The sequence below is a fragment of the Cebidichthys violaceus genome, unplaced genomic scaffold (genome assembly GCF_023349555.1).
Source record: "Cebidichthys violaceus isolate CVI_PGR_0920_01 unplaced genomic scaffold, fCebVio1.0.p SCAF_20, whole genome shotgun sequence".
Classification (NCBI taxonomy): Eukaryota; Metazoa; Chordata; class Actinopteri; order Perciformes; family Stichaeidae; genus Cebidichthys; species Cebidichthys violaceus.
The window spans coordinates 2,381,176-2,400,629 of NW_027176373.1; the positions used below are offsets into that span (position 1 = coordinate 2,381,176).

Consider the following 19,454-nt stretch of genomic DNA (forward strand, 5'->3'; position numbering starts at 1 on the left):
TTATTTTTTTATTTAATTTTTTAATTTGTATGTATATATATATATATATATATATATATATATATAACTTATATGCCACTCTGTAGTATATAAGTAATTAAATATTAAGTAATTAAAATCCGTTCCACTTTTACCATTGAACATCCTTACACATTAATGAATCACTAATTATACTCCATATTATAATAGACATTATTCTAAAATGGGCCATTCTACATCATGAGTGATTTTACTATTGCCACTTTTATTTTTGCCGGTCATGTTTGTGCATATCACAGGAACATATTACTTCTACTAAAGCTAATTTTGGTGACAATACTTTTGTTCATTACTTAAGCAAAAATTTGACTTTTTAGTATTTGTAGTGAAATTATATATATATATATATATATATATACACACACACACACACACACACACACACACACACACACACACACACACACACACACACACACACAAATTAGTGTTTCATACCCTTGTACATTACATTCATATTTCAAGTTCTGGTCTACTGCTGGGCAACGTAATATATAATAATGTATGTGTTGAAATCTGAATTTCTGAATCTGTTAAATTTCTAGTAACGGAAGCTGTAAAACAGCAAACAGTATTTCCCCCAAAGTTATTATGAAGAAGTATTAAGAAAAATAAAAAAAAGCAACTACCTAAAAAAATTGTGGTTAAGTACAGCGCTTGAGTACTTTACATTCCATCCGCGGCTCTTGATGCAGTACTTTTAGCATTGCAGTATACTACATAGAAGTATAGTAAAAATGTGTTGCTGCATTTTCCATCGCAGTTTTGCATGTTCATTGGCCACCCCCTCTTATTTTGAAGGCTGCGGGCCGGACATCCTTGTTCATCTGCTGCCCTGTCGTTGGCTGGAACTGCTGCACAACCTGTTTGTTGATCGCTTATGTGGCTTATTAACACCCCGACTTTATTATAAGCCGGGTGGATTTCTCAGGGGGATTTAAGTTGCTGTCGCCAAGAAGAGATAGCTAGCAGTCTGACAGCAGACACCTACTACACAACGAGTATGTCCTAAAGCTTTTATTTTGGCGACTGAATTAAAACTGAGAATAGGCTTTTTTTTTTCAAATGTAGCATGCTAGCTATTAGCTGCGTCGCGCACAGAGTACACACAGCCGTTTTTGTTCTGCTCTTGCAACAGCCTCTGCATGACAAACGATCACAAGTCTTGAAATATAGATAGGTCGCAACAAAAACACAACAACAACAACAACAACAGCGCTTGTTTTGTTGAGGAACGTGCCAAGAATAATCACTTGGTTGGCTATCCTCAGCACCCCGGGGCTAAACCCCCGGTCTGCCGACCGAATTGATGGCCGGAAATCCGAGGAGGGGCGCCGGGCTCATCGGCTTGATGAAGGACGCCTTTCAGCCGCACCAGCAGCCTCTGCAGCCGCACCAACCTGCAGTGGTCGATAAGAAAATGGTGGAGAAATGCTGGAAACTCATGGATAAGGTATTGACACCGTTTGGGTACCACGAAAATAAGGCAGTGCAAAAAACTAAAAAACACAAAACAGGGAACTGAAAGCGAGTCACTTGACTTTTGTCAGTTATCAGTAACGTTAGTTAGCTCTGGCTACATCAGAACAACAGCCACTCTTAGTTTCCCTCTTTTTTACTAGCATCATGGGCAAACAACTGTACTCTTATGAACTGGTTATGAACAGTCATGTATCCAAAACCTATTGTGAAACTGATAATTGTGTATAAAATCAGAGGTCCATATAGGGAAGTATTTTAGCATTCAGTTGTGGGAACTGTCTACATGGTCTGTATGAGGATAAGTGTCCCTGATGCATTATCTAATTGGGATAATGTATAGTGCATGAGGTCACAGTGATGCTAATCTGTTGATGACTTTGTGGACACACTTCATGGGTCTCTGCATTATGTTTGGTATTAGATTAAAAGAGGTGTGTGTGTGTGTGTGTGTGTGTGTGTGTGTGTGTGTGTTTTAGTTAGTTTCTTATCACCGGCCGTCACTCCTGCTCATCTTTTCCACAATCTTAACTGAGCTAGTGAGGGGAGAAGAAAGGGGAGAGGGATGAAGAGACAAGAGTTCACAAGAGATGAAGAGAGACAGACATCAGATAAGACAAGAGTACAATACACCGTCCGCACTGTGCTGTGCTGCTTCATTTACTCTACAGTATGATGGGTCTTTGGGTCACATGGCTCTGATTGATCCGTTCTGCTGTTGGTTTTAAAACTTCGTTGTTTTTTTTAAACTTCCAGTCATATGCTTCCACTTAGCACTGGGGGATAATACAGCAATGCAGGAGTGTGTATTGCCTTGCAGTGGAATTGTATTGTGGTAGAAGCTTGTAGTCCAAAAACTAAGAAAATGATTGTTTTAATAAATTGTTTTGTTCAAGAGTAGAACAGTTTTAGTTTTAGCATACATTTTTCGAATACTTGCATATTGATTTGTGAATTATTCTTATCGTCTTGCAAAGCAAACATTCTCACACACACACACACACACACACACACACACACACACACACACACACACACACACACACACACACACACACACACACACACACACAGCCTTCCTGCTGTTTTTCCTCACAGTTTATTTATTAACACCTACTGTACACTGCGCCGTGTTCCTTCCTCTTTTTTATTGCCCGAGCCAAAAGTAAAATACCTCCACAAATCTTTGTAAAAGAAGCCGCTGGTTTGAGAGTCAAGTCAGTGTTTGGTTACCTGAACTGAAGTTGTTCAGTGTGAAATCCCTTGATTTTACTCTGATAACTTAAGATATTTGGACGTGTGAGGACACGATCTTGTAATAGTATGGACAGCAGGCATGATTCCAAAAAGCAACACCAGTGTTTCAGTCTACACATGAGCACATAGACGTGACGTATTGTGAGCCCATCTTCTACTACCGTGTGTGCTACCCAGGTGGTGCGTTTGTGCCAGAACCCCAAGGTGGCGTTGAAGAACAGCCCCCCCTACATCCTGGACCTGCTGCCGGACACCTACCAGCACCTCCGCACCGTTCTGTCCCGATACGAGGGCAAAATGGAGATCCTCGGGGAGAACGAGTATTTTCGCGTGGTCATGGAGAACTTGACCAACAAGACCAAGCAGACCATGAGCCTTTTTAAAGAGGCCAAGGAGAGGATGTTTGAGGAGAACTCCCAGCCCAGGTTGGCTTATACATCCTGATGTAATGTCATGTGATGAAGTGTGTTTGGGTAATTGACAGGCGTTTTAAAGTTCAGGCTTATTATCCTTTAAATTGGTTCCGTATCCATAAAATGATCCTTGAAGATTACGATGGTATAAAGTTGCCGAACTAGCAGTACTTCTGCTAACTGATGCTACCTCTAGCTAATCTAAAAAGTTAATTCATTACATATTACACGGCTCTGCAGTACAAAAATGCACGTAGTATTTCCTGATTTCGATAAGGTAGTTTCATGTAAATGCCTTTGTCTGTTGTATTCATACAAGGAAGAAGCAAACTTTTCCCTTGCCAGAAACTAAACTAAGTAAAGTGAGTCCTGTGTCTGTTACATGTGTTGTTCCCACAAGACTTTGAAAAACAGAATTTAGAAAACATACTGTATGAAAGTAATTCATTTAGATTACACTGGCCTAATTTGTTAAGCAGCCATTAATCTTTTCGGTTGATAGGATCATGTAAGAACTTTATCCACACTCCATTTTTAGACTTTCCATCACTGTGATGAAATCCAACTTATGTCAGAAGCAGACCAGCCACGTGATCTGAAGTAAAAAAAAAAAAAAAAAATCGAAAAAAATAAAATCACCCAAATGAAGCACGAAGGCCTGATTAAAGTGTCGCAATCAGATCCACTTCTCGTTTCTCGGAAAGTCATTGCTAAGCGAAAGTTCATCCTTCCTCTGACTCGCTCAGATTTTTTGATTAAGCATTTCCTCATCGATGCTCTGCATCAACAACTATTGTGAAGGTTAGCAAAAGTATCGGTCACAGGGGATTTACAGAGTACAGTCCCGTCAACCGACTTGTTGCTGTCTTAACTGCTTCCAGCTTGAACGTTGGTCCCATTTTAAAAAGCAGAAAAAGTGGAATATTTAGCAGCGCATTAAAGATGTTAAGCTTGCATACCGTAATAAAGCTGAACATTTCAAAGTTTCACTGGCATCTCTGTACATTTCATTACGTGAAAGTTCTGTGCGACTAAAAAGCGCTCAGAGGGAGTGGGAAGAATAATAATAAAGACTGTAAATACATGTGTGATTTGCCTTGTTTGATAATAGATAAGCACATTCCTACATGCTTGTTAAATGGCTGTAATCTTTCTTTCTTGTGATATGAATTTGGACAAATATTAGAACTTAGTCGGATAATATCCCTGACGAACTTGTATTTGCTTTTTTTCGTTCTCTCTTTTTTTGTTTGTACTCAGGCGAAACCTCACCAAGCTGTCCCTGATCTTCAGTCACATGCTTGCAGAGCTAAAGGCCATCTTCCCCAATGGCTTATTTCAGGGAGACAACTTCAGGATCACCAAAGCTGATGCTGCCGAATTTTGGAGACGGTCATTTGGGGACAAGTGAGTTTTTTACTTTAGTATGAAAAAAAAAAATAAATGGGTTAGATTCCTACAAACCTTATAACTTCCTGCAGGACCATAGTGCCATGGAGGACGTTTCGTCAGGCTCTCCACGAGTTTCACCCAATCAGCTCGGGCTTGGAGGCCATGGCTCTCAAGTCCACCATCGACCTCACGTGCAACGACTACATCTCCGTCTTTGAGTTCGACATCTTCACCAGGCTCTTCCAGGTGAGCCTCACGATTCTGGGGACGTTACGGCATCGGCAGATCCATGTAGCTGTAGTCTGAATTATGAGTCACGCTTTAGTTTAAAGCTTTAACATTTAGAGGCTTTCACTCAGTTCAGAGGCTGCTGTGCTGTAGAAATGGATCATCTTATCGATCAAGAATACATTAACAGTCATCGATTGTTAAAGGTTAATGTCTCCTGCGAGTCTGATCTGAGAGCTCACTAGTGGCCTTCAATGATTATTGATCATTGATCTGGGGGATTGTTCCATTATGGAAATTGCATTAGTGTGTTTTTATGGATAGATCTGACTACGACTATGAGTGTGTATTCCGTTACGTTAATGAGTTGGCTAGATGTTATTATTATAGCGTTCATGACAACACTTAGCCTTATTCTTTCAGCTGCAACACGGTAGTGTGAAACAGACTCGGGAGCAATTATGAAATAAAGTTAAGAACATGATTCAAAGCGTTAAGTAGGCTCTCTTTCATATGGGGCTGTACCAAATAGTTTGAAGAGAACATTGGCATTTAAATCTAAAAAAAGATTAGGCCACACTAATATTATTAATATTTTAGGCCGACTATTTTTAGAATTAAGATTCCAGTGTGATCCAAACATTTCAAATTTACTTCAGCGTGTTTTAAAGTCAACATTTATTGAGAAAAGTTAGACCCAGTTTACAGCGCATCCGGAAACTATTCACAGCGCTTCACTTTTGCCACATTTTGTTTTGTTACAGCCTTATTCCAAAATGGATTAAATGCATTTTTTTTCCTCAAAAATTCTACACACAATACCCCATATATAACGTGAAAAAAGTTAGTTTGAAATTTTTGTAAATTTATTAAAAATAAAAAAAACGAGAAAAATCACATGTACATAAGTAATTCACAGCCTTTGCCATGACACTCAAAATTGAGCTCAGGGGCATCCTGTTTCCACTGATCATCCTTGAGATGTTTCTATAACTTGATTAGAGTCCACCTGTGGTAAATTCAGTTGACTGGACATGATTTGGAAAGGCACACACCTATCTATATAAGGTCCCACAGTTGACAGTGCATGTCAGAGCACAAACTAAGCCATGAAGTCCAAGGAATTGTCTGTAGACCTCCGAGACAGGATTGTATCGAGGCACAAATCTGGGGAAAGGTATAGAAAAATGTCTGCAGCATTGAAGGTACCAATGAGCACAGTGGCCTCCATCATCTGTAAATGGAAGAAGTTTGGAACCACCAGGACTCTTCCTAGAGCGATCGGGGGAGAAGGGCCTTAGTCAGGGAGGTGACCAAGAACCCGATGGTCACTCTGACAGAGCTCCAGCGTTGCTCTGTGAAGAGAGGAGAACCTTCCAGAAGGACAACCATCTCTGCAGCACTCCACCAGTCAGGCCTGTATGGTAGAGTGGCCGGACGGAAGCCACTCCTCAGTAAAAAGGCACATGACAGCCCGCCTGGAGTAGGCACCTGAAGGACTCTTAGACCATGAGAAACTAAATTCTCTGGTCTGATGAAGCAAAGATTGAACTCTTTGGGCTGACTGCCAAGCGTCATGTCTGGAGGAAACCAGGCACCGCTCATCACCTGGCCAATACCATCCCTACAGTGAAGCATGGCGGTGGCAGCATCATGCTGTGGGGATGTTTTTCAGCGGCAGGAACTGGGAGACTAGTCAGGATCGAGGGAAAGATGAATGCAGCAATGTACAGAGACATCCTTGATGAAAACCTGCTCCAGAGCGCTCTGGACCTCAGACTGGGGCGAAGGTTCATCTTCCAACAGGACAACAACCCGAAGCACACACCCAAGATAACAAAGGAGTGGCTTCGGGACAACTCTGTGAATGTCTTTGAGTGGCCCATCCAGAGCCCAGACTTTAACCTGATTGAACATCTCTGGAGAGATCTAAAAATGGCTGTGCACCGATGCTCCCCACCCAACCTGATGGAGCTTGAGAGGTCCTGCAAAGAAGAATGGGAGAAACTGCCCAAAAATAGGTGTGCCAAGCTTGTGGCTTCATACTCAAAAAGACTTGAGGCTGTAATTGCTGCCGAAGGTGCTTCAACAAAGTATTGAGCAAAGGCTGTGAATACGTATGTATGCGTTATATTTTCGTTCTTTATTTTTAATAAATTTGCAAACATTTCAAACAAACTTTTTTCACTTTGTCATTATGGGGTATTGTGTGTAGAATGTTGAGGAAAAAAATGAATTTAATCCATTTTGGAATAAGGCTGTAACAAAACAAAATGTGGAAAAAGTGAAGCGCTGTGAATACTTTCCGGATGCGCTGTATATCCTCTGATCATATATTCACTTATTCAGCTTCTTGAGCCGTGTGTCGTAGTCATGCGCTTACACTCACGTAATGCATTTCCTCGCGAACTTTGCTTTCGGGTACTTTTATGCTGTGGCGGATTATAGGATATTAACGTAATCCTTTTTACCACTTTGAATTATGTTCTTTATTTTTAAATTTGCTTCCAAATCTATTTTACACTGCTGGGGGTTCAGCTGAAAGAATAAGGCAAAAATTGTCATACCCGCACAATTCAAACTGTATGGACTCATCATGAAGTGTGTGTGTGTGTGTGTGTGTGTGTGTGTGTGTGTGTGTGTGTGTGTGCGCTGTAGCCGTGGTCGTCTCTTTTAAGGAACTGGAACAGTCTGGCAGTCACACACCCGGGTTACATGGCCTTCCTGACCTACGACGAGGTGAAGGCTCGACTGCACAGGTTCATCCACAAACCTGGCAGGTGAGACACACACAAACCTTTAGAATATATATATATATATATATATATATATATATATGCATTAAAAATGTTGCTGCAACACTGCCGGTATGCACCGTTTGTTTGAGATTTGTGTCTCCTCTCGCAGCTACATCTTCAGGCTGAGCTGCACTCGGCTGGGCCAGTGGGCTATCGGCTACGTGACAGCTGACGGGAACATCCTGCAGACCATCCCCCATAACAAACCGCTCTTTCAGGCCCTCATTGATGGATACAGAGAGGGATTGTGAGTCCCCCTGCAACACAGTGTCAATGCACCAATTTATACATTTTAGGGTACATTGAGTTATGCATGCCTCTGGGGATTAGAGAAAAGATTAGAGATTGCCATAATGACTCCAGGGTAGCTCTTTTAGTCAGCGTATTGAAGGCATGTTATAGTCTATTGTGTTAATATCTTGTTTCTTTGCATTGGTGAATGAAACCCAAATAACAAAATAGGGTGTCAATGCCAGAGATTATTAAACTCTCTGATAACTTGGCACAACAGGGACAGACGGTCAGAGTTTGGGTTGAGTCTGGTGCACTTTTGATGACTACACAATAAGGGTTTAAAGTCATCAACTCCCAGTGCAGCTCTACAGTTTCACTTCACTGTACTATCCACTGTGCCAAAGGTCACAACAGTGGATGCTGAAGGGCCTGAAGCTAAAAGGCAGAAGTAACATTTAAAAAAAAAAGATATTTTTAATAACAAAAGTCAGCACATAGAGCTTTAACAATGAGTAAAATAACTTTTTTCCTTGTAGTCATTTATTATAGCATGCAAGGAATGCGCCACGAAAAATATATCTTTAAAAAGTATCAAACTTTCCTCCACTGTGGCCGTGAAAGGTGGCTGTAAGAAAAAAAAGTTTGTACTGGAGGACAGCAGCTGCAGTTAACTTAGATTTATAATCATGAAATTAAATATCAAAATGTTCACAGAAACTTTTCAAACACCTCCTGCAGCACAGTCCCCTTCTTTGCTTTTGATACATATCTTCAATATGTTGCAAACAATCATCACTAAATAAGTTACTAAATATAAAGTAGTGCGACACAAAAAAAAGAGGTACTGTAGAAGCCAACATCTAGTGTCCGTGAGAGGAACTGTTCACCATTCAGCTGAGACAAGGATTCTAGATTTTAAAGCCCATTCATATTTTAAAGTAGACAAAAGGGGGTCCTCTCTTAGTGACTAATGCACAGAATTATTACTAATTATTATTATTATTCTGTGTGTGTGTTTGCGGTGGATCTCCAGCTACCTGTTCCCTGATGGTCGTGCACAGAACCCAGACCTAACGGGGCTGTGTGAACCTTCTCCACAGGACCACATCAAAGTTACTCAGGTTCGTTAAACTCTCGTCCGTAAACCAGTCACTCTTACTGTTGTGCCTCAGGACACTACAAGTGCGGTAGTCCCACTGCAAAAGATGCACAAGGCACATCAGTGTCTCCATGTTATGCTGCAGTATAGCGCCCAGTAACAATGAATGAGTTAAACACTCTAGGTTGAGAACGGTTTGACTAGTAACTACCATCTTCAATATGAACATGTATCAATATGTCTCTTTCCCCCTTCATTCCTGCAGGAGCAGTACGAGCTGTACTGTGAGATGGGCTCCACCTTCCAGCTCTGCAAGATCTGTGCAGAGAACGACAAGGATGTGAAGATCGAGCCCTGCAGACACCTGATGTGCACCTCCTGTCTCACTGCGTGGCAGGTGAGGCTACAACAGTTTACTACACTGTTTTCTTGCAGCTCTGTAAATCCTTTCTAACTGCTGTGAACATTTATTTAAGCTCTGTGCTCGACTCAGTCTTGCTATGAATTATTTTGCTCTCTTTCTGCGAATCAATATTGGCCCTAAATATTGCTTGCCAGCCAAATATCTGCCTTTTCTGATGACCATAAATTCTCCAACTGTGGCACTTATTTATCTTATCTCAACTGCAGGGAGAACCAGGCTTAAAGGGGATAGTTCTGGTGTTTTGAAGTGGGGTTCTATGAGGCACTTATCTGTAGTCACTGTATTACCTCCAGTAAATGACACGCCCCCAGTTTGGAGAAGCATATAAGAGAACACACAAGCTTTTTTTTTTTAAGCTGGCTAAGATAAGTTTTGCTGCTGTGTCCACAGCAGGACGTTGTTTAACTTCCGTGTAGTAACTTCCTCCTAACTGGGGGTGTACAGACAGCCATCTAGGTAATACACTGACTATGGATAAGTACCTCATACGACCTCACTTCAAATGACCCAAACACACCATTTAAGTTTAAATACCCTGGTTTATATTTCCTCATATTTCAGTAAGAAGCTTGATCGATTCCTGATCCGATTTCTTGTTTACATTTGTTGTTGAAGTTGTTTGATGTTAAAGCAAACGTCCTCGTTAATTTCTTGTCTTAATTCAGCATAATGTTAATTTCCACAACACTAATTCCATCAGTACACGCTCTCCTCAACAGAAACCCGTTTTGATCCATATGTATTGAGAGTAGCTTCCTCACTGCCATTTGTTTTGATGGCTGTTAAGCTAGCGTCAATGAGACTCACCACTTCCTGCACACATGTTTCACAATAAAAGCTTCCAGCTCCTCAAAGGACATAACCCATTTACATTTAAAATATCTAGATGTTTGGAGTTTTCATTCACAAAAGTAAGTCAAGTAAGTAATTGATCATTTATAGGAAGTAATTAACTGTAAAATGAGTGTATCAGTATGACATGATTGTTGCTGCGATGCTGGAATAATTTACTCATGATAATCTTCAGTGTCATATTCTAAAGCATCTGTTTAAGTGTAAAGCCTAGTTATAATTGTAATTGCAGCACCACTGTAATATATTCAATATTTGTTCAAATTAGGAAATCCCCTGACAACTAGGGCTTTGTTGCTAGTTGTTTTGATTGGAGTTATATAAATGTAATTTAAGGTCTCGTTAGATTTCTGCTAGACTGTCCCAAGTCATCCAAAATGTTCAAAAAGCTAAAATGGAATATATATTAAAAAACTTACCAGGCGTAGAATTAGGAATTGGTAATCCAGCCTTTGTCTGCTCAGTAGAGTTGCTTGTTCACGTTATATAAACTAAGCTAAATGCTTTTTCCACTCTCGACCGAAGGCTCCATGACTCCTCCGTCTACCTCAGAAAGCATTTTCTTTCTCCTCACCCCAAACAATTCACTTCCCTTTGTTGTCCAGGCCACGCCCCCTTTACACCTGCGATTCTGGAGGAAACTGATTACCTGATCAGTGTTCGCTATAAGAGACTATGCATGGCATGGCAAACAGGTAGAAGCACTGGTGACGAAGATTTAAAAATTCACCAAAAGTTAAACTCACCACCGTTACTAATTTATTAATTCAGAGGAATTTTACATTTTTCAATGGTGAGCTGCTTTAGTCTATCTTGCTGAGGCTCATGGGTAGTCTTCAACTTCCCTGTATCTTCCGATGGGTTCTCGCTGCGTTAGAGAGATGCTTGAAACTGTCATTTGTGTTTTGAGCAAATACTTCAAATTTTAAACCGTGCTTCTTGTGTGTCTCAGGAGTCGGAGGGTCAAGGCTGCCCGTTTTGCCGCTGTGAGATCAAAGGTACAGAGCCCATCGTGGTGGACCCGTTCCACCCGAAGGCCAGCGGGGCCTCCTTTGCTGGTTTTCAGGGTTCCAGCAGAGCAGAAGCTGCCTGCAACGATGAGGAAGAGGATGATCGCCTGGAGGACCACCTTGTCATGAGCAGGCTGGCCTGCACCAAGGTAAGAGGATCACACACAAACGCGTTATGATCCACAGACATCCAATCAACAGACACTCACCGGATTTAGTCTCAGGAATCCATGTGGGCTCGTGTTAGTCACTGCTGACTAAGAACTGTCTTTATTGTATTTGTTTAGATTGTAGCAGTGCAATTTAACTTCTCTAAATGTACATGTGTGCAGGTAGAGCGCCCACCCTCTCCAGTGTCTCAGCTGCCTCCAGTGCCCCCCAGGCTGGACCTCCTGCAGCAGAGACCCTCCAGCTGCCACAGCGCACAGACTCAGGGAGCCACAGCCAAGGTAAGTGTGTGTGTGTGTGTGTGTGTGTGTGTGTGTGTGTGTGTTTGTGTGTGTGAGAGAGCAGAGTTTTAACAGAGAGACCAAACATCTAATCGACTGCCAGTTGATAACACCGCCATCGACCCCTTACCTCCACTGCAGATACCGGCCACTCACAGAGACAAGCCTCTACCTCTGCCTCCAGCCCTGAGAGAGCTGCCCCCTCCCCCCCCTCCGGAGCGCCCCTCCCTGGTGGGCCAGGACTCCAGACTCCAGAGGAGGCCGCTGCCCTCCACCCCGGACCAGGCCGCCTGGGCCTCCAACTACATGGTCCCGCGTCCGGCAACCAAGGCCCTGCCAGCCTTGTCCTCCAGCCCTCAGAACAACGGAACCAGTGGGGAGGGAAGCAAACCCCAGGCAGCTACGAACGCCGTCTACTGCCTGGCTGCAAGGTACCGAGCTCTGCTGCGGTGGGGTGGATATGTAGTTCCTGTCTTTAACGGGTTCGAGTTATGCTGCCAAAGGACAAAAGTATATTTAAGTCCCACCCAGTGGCATGGCGCTGGAAAAATATGTGAGGAAGTTAAATGAGTCAGATCTTCTTAAATATAAAGTTTGGACTTTCAAGTACACGATGCTGGAATACAGTAGACATTAACCTGAAAAAGGAACGATGCAAATATGCCACACGTCTCTTTTGTACATTATTGCAAAAGTTATTACCCGTTGAAAGTCTCACCATGCTTTGTGTCGTCTGTATTTGATCAGATCTCTGCCGGCGTCGGCGGCGTCGGGTGGGGAGAAGCCGTTGTCTGACTGTGAGGAGAACGAGTACATGAGTCCCACCTCTCTTCCTGCTGCTGGGGCCTCCTGGATCCTAACGGGCTCCTCGGTGCCCCCGCCTCCGGTCCAGGTGAACCACCACCACGACGACGTCAGGTAAACGGGAGAACCAGCGGTGCTGCAAAGGCTCCCCGGGTCCATTCATTGTGCTGATATGATGATATAACGGCACTAACACGTCCCTAAGGTCTTGCAGCTTAGTGCAGTTTGGCCTTTTTTTTTTTTTTTGTCTGATTGCAATTATCCACTTGGCCGAGTATAAATGTTGCCTTTGTGGGCAGAACAATGGCAGAGAGAAAAAGACAAAATGTCTGCATATCACCTCATTTAAATATTTGCAAATAGCTCAGGAGCATTCCTCCCTTTGTGGGTGCTTTGAGAAGGACACGGTTTATTTTTTGTCTTTTGTGTGCAGGTTTAGTAAAACCAGGACTAAATGCTGCAATAATGGATCTGGAATCATTTTTTTTTTTTGGTCCACCAGAGGGCTCTGGAGCCTCAGTTTTGTTTGTCCATGGAAGTTCCCCTCCTAAACCCACAAATGCCTCCATCCACTTATTTGCTGTGTTTGACCTCCTTTGTTTGAATAATTTAAAGGGGATGACGCAATGTGTGACAAGAAGGCAGCGATGTAACGCGTTGACGAAGTGATGAAAGAGTCCTAAAGTACAGGACTTAAGGAAGAGTGAATAGAGAAGCAGTGAGCTCTATGTTATGGTGCGAGGCTAAAAGTAAAATACATCCCATATCATATGTGTTCAGACCTGTGACGATTGAATTAAAACTGGTTTATAGACTTAAATGCTTTATTCTGGTCAAGTTGCTCTAAATATTTTGTATTTGTGGTTCACCTAGATACTTTTTGTTACTTTTTTGTTGTACATTTTTTTTACTGTACATAAAGAATGACCAGTAGCAGGACTCCAAATTGTAATTTTATCCTCTCTCCCCTCGTCTCAGCAGCGAGGTGGCCGACAGTGACTCTGAGGAGCCCATAGTCTACGAGTCCATGTGTAACATCCAGGCCCAGGCTGGTTCCGCTGACGCGGCACAGGCCTCTGAACTGGGTAAACATTCACACCCAGTCATCACTGTTTATCTCACAGCTGTTATATGACATTACTTTACTTCTTGTGTGTTGTAACATTGACTATAGGCGTTTGTTTTGTTTTTTCAGACCAACCTCAACATTCAGCTGCGGTTCCCCAGGACAAGAAGGAGGAGATCATTGAGGAGGATATTTATGAGTACGACTGTCCCAGACCGGTCATCCCTCCCGCCCCCACCAGAAGAACCATGTCGGATATGGGCGGTCCCTTGGCGGCCTTCAGCACGCACAGCATTGACAGTGCAGTAGATGCCAGTATGTATTTCTACAAATTGTTTTGCTTTTTATAAGATAGAATGACACCAAGTGTCTGGCTGCTGAGGTAAAACATATTTCTTGACGGTTGTTCTGTCTTTTGGAAGAGGCTTGTAGCCAGCCATCATCGTTACAACCCGTTACTCATCATAGAGGGACCCATGCTAACGGGACAAGATTTTGTCAGTATCGGAAGTGTTCTGGTTTCAATCGCATTCAAGCAGGCTTTGGTTGAATGCAGGTAAACCTGATCTGTGTGGAGAACAAAAGAGGCGGAACGCAGTTGCCGAAACGCAATCCCAGAATCCACCGGTTCCAACGATAATAAAATATTTGTTATTTGTTTCAAATGTGATCAATTCGGTCGTACACTTTGCAAATCAGACTGTAGACAATGTGCAGCGCACGGCGGATATTCACCGACTACACCGGAACCCCAGATACATGGCGGTAATATAAAACATGAGGCTTATCTGTCTGAGATTGGTAGTAGAATACATCGACAATCTACTGGGGAGTAGTTCTCACTTCTCTGACCACCAACAAAAATCCCCAAAGCTTTGTATTCCCTCAGGTACTTTTTCCCTCACTCTTACTGACCGTCGCCTGCTCACCTGTGTGTTTCCAGGTATGTTTGCAGCGGGCGCCGAACCTGAACGTCCCCCCAAACCTCTCCCACGGCGAGCCAACTCCGACCGGCGGCCTCGGCCTGTCAACCGCGAATTTCCTGCTCCATTGCCGGACCTCCCCGTTCCCTCCTCCTCCTTTTCCTCCTCCTCCTCTTCCCCTCCTCCTCCTCCTCCTGGAAGCCAGACCTTAAACGGGGAGATCGAATGCTTGGTGTCCCAGGGCTACTCCATTCAGGACATCCAGAAAGCCCTGATGATCGCCCAGAACAACCTGGAGACGGCCAAGAACATCCTGCGCGAGTTTGTCTCCATCGCCACATAGGGACCCCCCCCCCCCCGACCCCTCTCTCTCTGTCTCGTCTCTGTCTCACTCTGTGCCATTATCATGGATAGCATTTACCAAGCACTTTCCTGCAGGGCCACAAGTACTTTACTCTGAAGAGTGAAGTAAAGTAGCTGCGTTCACGTCATATCAGAAGACGAATGAGACGACATTATCTGCAAGTTGCAGTCTTTGAAAACACCCAAAGTCATTTCTGCAGCAGGTATTACTTGCTTTTCTAAGTGGAGTTTTGTGTTAAAATATATTATTTTGATTATCTTGGACTACTGTTTATGCCAATTGTTTTGACATTGAAGCCCTTAAAATCTCTTGTTTACTTGTAATCGCCGCTTGACGATTGAGGTTTTTTTTGGCTCCCTTGAACAGAAGTATCCATTGGTCAGTCCAGTTTTGGGTTTAAGGAGCAGCTCAGTTGAGTCCGATATGACCTGAACGCAGCATACACGGAGAATGGAAGCCTTTTAATGTGAGCTCTCTGTAGCCAAGTTCTGACCCTGTTGTACTTCGCTGAGGTCCACTCGTGCTGTGGCATCGTCCCCCCCCCCCCCCCTCCCCTCAGTCCAGAGTACCTTCTCTCATTAAGCTAAGTGTTTGAAGCTACAGTGATCAGTAGAAGGACCCCGCGGATAGTCGCTTCTGACTCGGTTCCCGTTTCGGTTTGGTGCTTTTTACGGGCTTCTTGGCAAATTTCGTGGCGTACGAATATGTAGCGACGCTAGTTCTGTCGGAAAATTAGTGATTAACTCTGTGGTGTGTGTGTGTGTGTGTGTGTGTGTGTGTGTGTGTGTGTGTGTGTGTGTGTGTGTGTGTGTGTGTGTGTGTGTGTGTGTGTGTGTGTGCGTGCGCTCAATGCTGATGAATGTGAATGTTCAGTCGCAGTGCAGTATTGCAGGGCTTCGTTTCGTACGCGTCACTGTGGCCTCGCTCCGTTTTTTTGTTTTCGATGGTATTTGACCAGTTGAACTTGACTCCATGTTTCCTCTCAGCTCCCGGTTCAATGATGGTTCTATAATGAAATAACAAGATTTAATGTTTTAAGTACTCTCATAAATTGTTGTGCTGAGTGTAGTACTAACTGGCTGGACTTTCAGACGTTTAGTTTGTCATTTAATTCCATGATTGCCTGCCACCGTCCCAGGTGGTCCGACACTGAGGTCTGGTTTATTTACTATAAAGCTTCTGTATAATCTCATGGTGTCTTACTAACAAGCAAAGGGACTTTAAAGGGACAGTTCAGATAGTTTGAAGTGGGGACGTATCGGTTTATTACTTGCAGTAGATGGCGATCATTATGCCCCCAGTTGGGAGAAACAAACAGGAAGTAACGACACAGGAGCAAAGTAATGTACTACTGAGGACGAGGTCAGCAGCTAAACATATTTTAGCCACCTAAAAAATAAATCAATATCAGTTATTTAGAATGTTTTCACCGCTTTAACTTGCTGGTATATATATGCTCTCTTCAGACTCTACAAGAGTCTACAAGACTCCATTGACAAAAACGGTCATTTTATCTTGCAAAACACAGGAGTTGCTGGTCTACCGCTGCCTCCATTGGTTAGTTTGTGGTGTTGTGTGACTTTTGTAAATCCGAAACAACCCTTTAAAACACCAAAGTCGCACAATTACACAAACTAACCAACCAAGGAGAGAGATAAAAATTACTGTTTTTGTCAAAGGAGTCTGGTGGCTTTTGAAGGGAGCATAGATACTGGCTTCAGGTCCCTGTCTGAAAGGACTGTTGTCTGAAGGTAAAGCGGTGAACATACTCTAAATCTAGCGCACACTTTAACCGATACAGGTTGTTGTCGGTGGCGAAACGTTTTGCCACAGCGGTGCATTGCTTTGCTCCTGTGCTGGTACTCCTATCTGTAGGCAATACAACGAACACGGACAAGTACCTCATACAAACCCACTTAAAAAAAAAGAAAAGTGAACTAGCCCTTTAACGTGTCCCGTTAGATTTCCTCTCACATGTTGATGTGATTAAGCTCACATTATGTACAGACAGCTGAGGAATCAGATGGAGGGATGTACATGGAGCCCTAAAGCAAAAACACAGACGGTGGTCATGAGGACTCAGGCACTCAGTAACACGCCAGGGTTGAATGTAATGAACAGACGCTAAAGCAAACGTTATTTAATGTTGGCAGTGTTTGTGGACGAGCCTTTACTAATGACACATTACTACAGAAACATTCCAATGATTTGGATTTTCATGCTTGTCGTTAGAGTTTAAAGATCACGTTTGCAATGCCATGATGCAAAGATATTAGATTACATGGTTGACAGAAAATGTATCTGCAATTATTTTCATTACTGTGAAAATATCAAAAGCTCCAGCATCTCAGTTGTACGGATTTTTTGCGGTTTTATTTTGTCTTATGCGATAGTGACTCGACAAATTTTGGGGGTTTTGAAGTGTTGCTTGGACAAAACTAGGAAATTTAAACGGACATTTTTTCACAAATTTACACCAAAAGATGAATTGTGAGAATGGTCAGCAGGTTAATTGATGGTAGTGATTCACAATGGTGTACGTGGTTAACGTCATCAAACATCAGCGTCGTCATTGTGTGCATGTCTGCAGGCTCCACCCATAAATAACCAGTCACTGCCAGAAACAAGACAAGAGTCCACTTTCACGATTCAAACACAGACAATATGTCGGAAGCGTCTCGCACAATGCGTACAGTTTCCTCCTTGTTTTTTTTTCCCTTTCCAAAAATAGACCTTCAGTCGTCACTTTTGATTTCTGCAGTAACACGTTAATGTGCCTTCTGTCCATCGCAACCTGCACATGTCAGCAGCAGACGAACCAAAACGAAAACAGTTCCTCTCACTTACTGCCTAAATTAAATCTACGCCGCTTCTCTTTTTAGTTGGAGCCTTTCTGGAGGTATCCAGAATGGATCATTTGAGCTTTATCAATACAGAAATGTATATCCGAGAGTTCATAAATACAATATTTATGGATTTGGAACCAAGATATCTACTAAGCTCAACATCTTACAGCTGAAAAATAAACCTTTAATGTTCCCTGGTGGACAAACTATGTAATGGCGAAACGGTCGTGCGCTGCATTCATCAAAGTAAGAAAATGAATAAAGCGCATCTCTTGCTTTGTATGACTTAGTTTTCTTGCAATTATGAGGTACTATTTACAAGTTCTAATATATTCTATGCTATAATAACAAACCGCCATTTGTCTTTTTACTTAATGAATGCGACGTGCAACCGTACTTCAGTTTCTGTACTGCAGACTACTGAAGTTGATACTAAGGGTGGGCGGATACCGATACAAAGTCTTGTTTTGAGTAACGATACTAGCGTCAAATGTTCATTCCCCAAAAAACAAACGAAACATATTTTCGACCCCATTCTGGTCACATGAACACTTTTCTTCGTGCTGCGATATTTGCACCTCTGCTGCTGTTGTGTGCAGCGATAACGTCTTTAGTTCAGAGAATTCACATCAGTTTGTATTAAAAACTCTTTCGTTCAAACATGCATGTGATTAAGTCACCAACAGAGAATAGTGAAATGAAATGCCTTGCGTGTTGCAAAAATTGTTCTGTGGTAGTAGCTCATTAATAATGCATATACCTAATAAATCACATTTATCTCTTACATGTTAACACATTAGCTGCTTTTAACAATAAGAAGTGTCGCTAAACCAGATATTGTGGGATCTTCCACCTCTAGTTGATACTGGCATATTTGTCAGGCTGCAGATTTTCATTTTATACCTACAATAGGTTTGAAATATGTCGACGTGGCTGTAGAATCCAGTCAGAGCCGTCTTCAGGCTCTTGGGAACAGAAGTATGCTTAATGTGATTGAAGTAGTGAGGAAACATACTGTCCATTGGTGTGAAACAAGAAAGGAAAAGTAGTAAAAATGAGCAAAAACTGTACATTGATTTGGTTTGGTGAATCTGAGGTTTCGGTCTCGTTGATTCCACGGAAATCGTGCAGCTTTAATAATTTGCCCCAAACCAAAAGCGTCTCAAAAGCAGCATGCTGCCCCCTCAGCTCGCGTTGATTTACAGAGAATGTGTCGTCAGCTTCGTGTTCACTCGATCTAACGGGGACTAACTCCTGACCATGAAAGTGCCGCTGTGAGGACACACTTCTGTTGAATCACTGCCAGAGGCTCCGCTGTGTCTCTCACACTCACACTCACACACACTCACTCACTCACTCACTCACACACACACACTTTCCCTCAGTCACTGGTCAACTCAGCCGGTGTGTTGGGTCAGATCCACTGGTGAGTTGTGTGGCGTCGTCATGGTAACTAACATTTTCAACAAGAACTTGCTGACTAAAAAGTTGTCTTCATTTGTTTCGTTCTTGCCTTTGTAAATATGATTTTATTTATTGTCTTTTTAATATCCTCAGCATTTGTTGTGTTGCCATGTTTTCATGCCTAAGCCATTAAGATTTTTAATTAAACAGTATTTTCTTTAACATCTGATGTGTGTGGTTTGTCCGTAATCACTACTGGCTGTTTAAGGTCTCAGAAGAACTCACCGCACAAACTCCTTAAACCTAAACTTATTTCTCTCATAATAAAATAATATATCAGTTTGTCTGCCAAATGATCTGTATTTAAATATTA

At 42.5% G+C, this 19,454-nt stretch overlaps 1 protein-coding gene across 3 annotated transcripts; it reads left to right on the forward strand.

The window, feature by feature from the left end:
• The first annotated feature begins 910 nt into the window (after positions 1 to 910).
• LOC137876248 (E3 ubiquitin-protein ligase CBL-like) lies at positions 911 to 19,303 on the forward strand. Of its 3 annotated transcripts, XM_068715661.1 has the most exons (16): positions 911 to 1,040; positions 1,311 to 1,492; positions 2,953 to 3,200; positions 4,449 to 4,595; positions 4,670 to 4,826; positions 7,467 to 7,588; positions 7,716 to 7,853; positions 8,874 to 8,961; positions 9,205 to 9,336; positions 11,168 to 11,374; positions 11,558 to 11,674; positions 11,816 to 12,105; positions 12,422 to 12,592; positions 13,457 to 13,563; positions 13,674 to 13,859; positions 14,488 to 19,303. In XM_068715661.1, exons 2-16 carry the CDS (start codon positions 1,349 to 1,351, stop codon positions 14,808 to 14,810), a joined length of 2,577 nt encoding a protein of 858 aa, XP_068571762.1. In that variant the 5' UTR covers positions 911 to 1,040; positions 1,311 to 1,348; the 3' UTR covers positions 14,811 to 19,303. The 3 variants fall into 3 exon arrangements, with proteins under 3 accessions (XP_068571762.1, XP_068571760.1, XP_068571763.1); XM_068715659.1 differs by having other exon boundaries at positions 911 to 1,492; XM_068715662.1 differs by having other exon boundaries at positions 911 to 1,492; positions 13,460 to 13,563.
• The last annotated feature ends 151 nt before the right edge of the window (positions 19,304 to 19,454 follow it).

What these genes read in the sequence shown, in the direction of transcription:
- LOC137876248 (XM_068715659.1), top strand. Translation starts at nt 1,349, where the DNA reads ATGGCCGGAAATCCGAGGAGGGGCGCCGGGCTCATCGGCTTGATGAAG. An exon ending in GAGGAGAACTCCCAGCCCAG is followed by an intron (nt 3,201 to 4,448) that starts GTTGGCTTATAC and finishes GTTTGTACTCAG; the next exon opens with GCGAAACCTCACCAAGCTGT. An exon ending in CTCAGGGAGCCACAGCCAAG is followed by an intron (nt 11,675 to 11,815) that starts GTAAGTGTGTGT and finishes CCTCCACTGCAG; the next exon opens with ATACCGGCCACTCACAGAGA.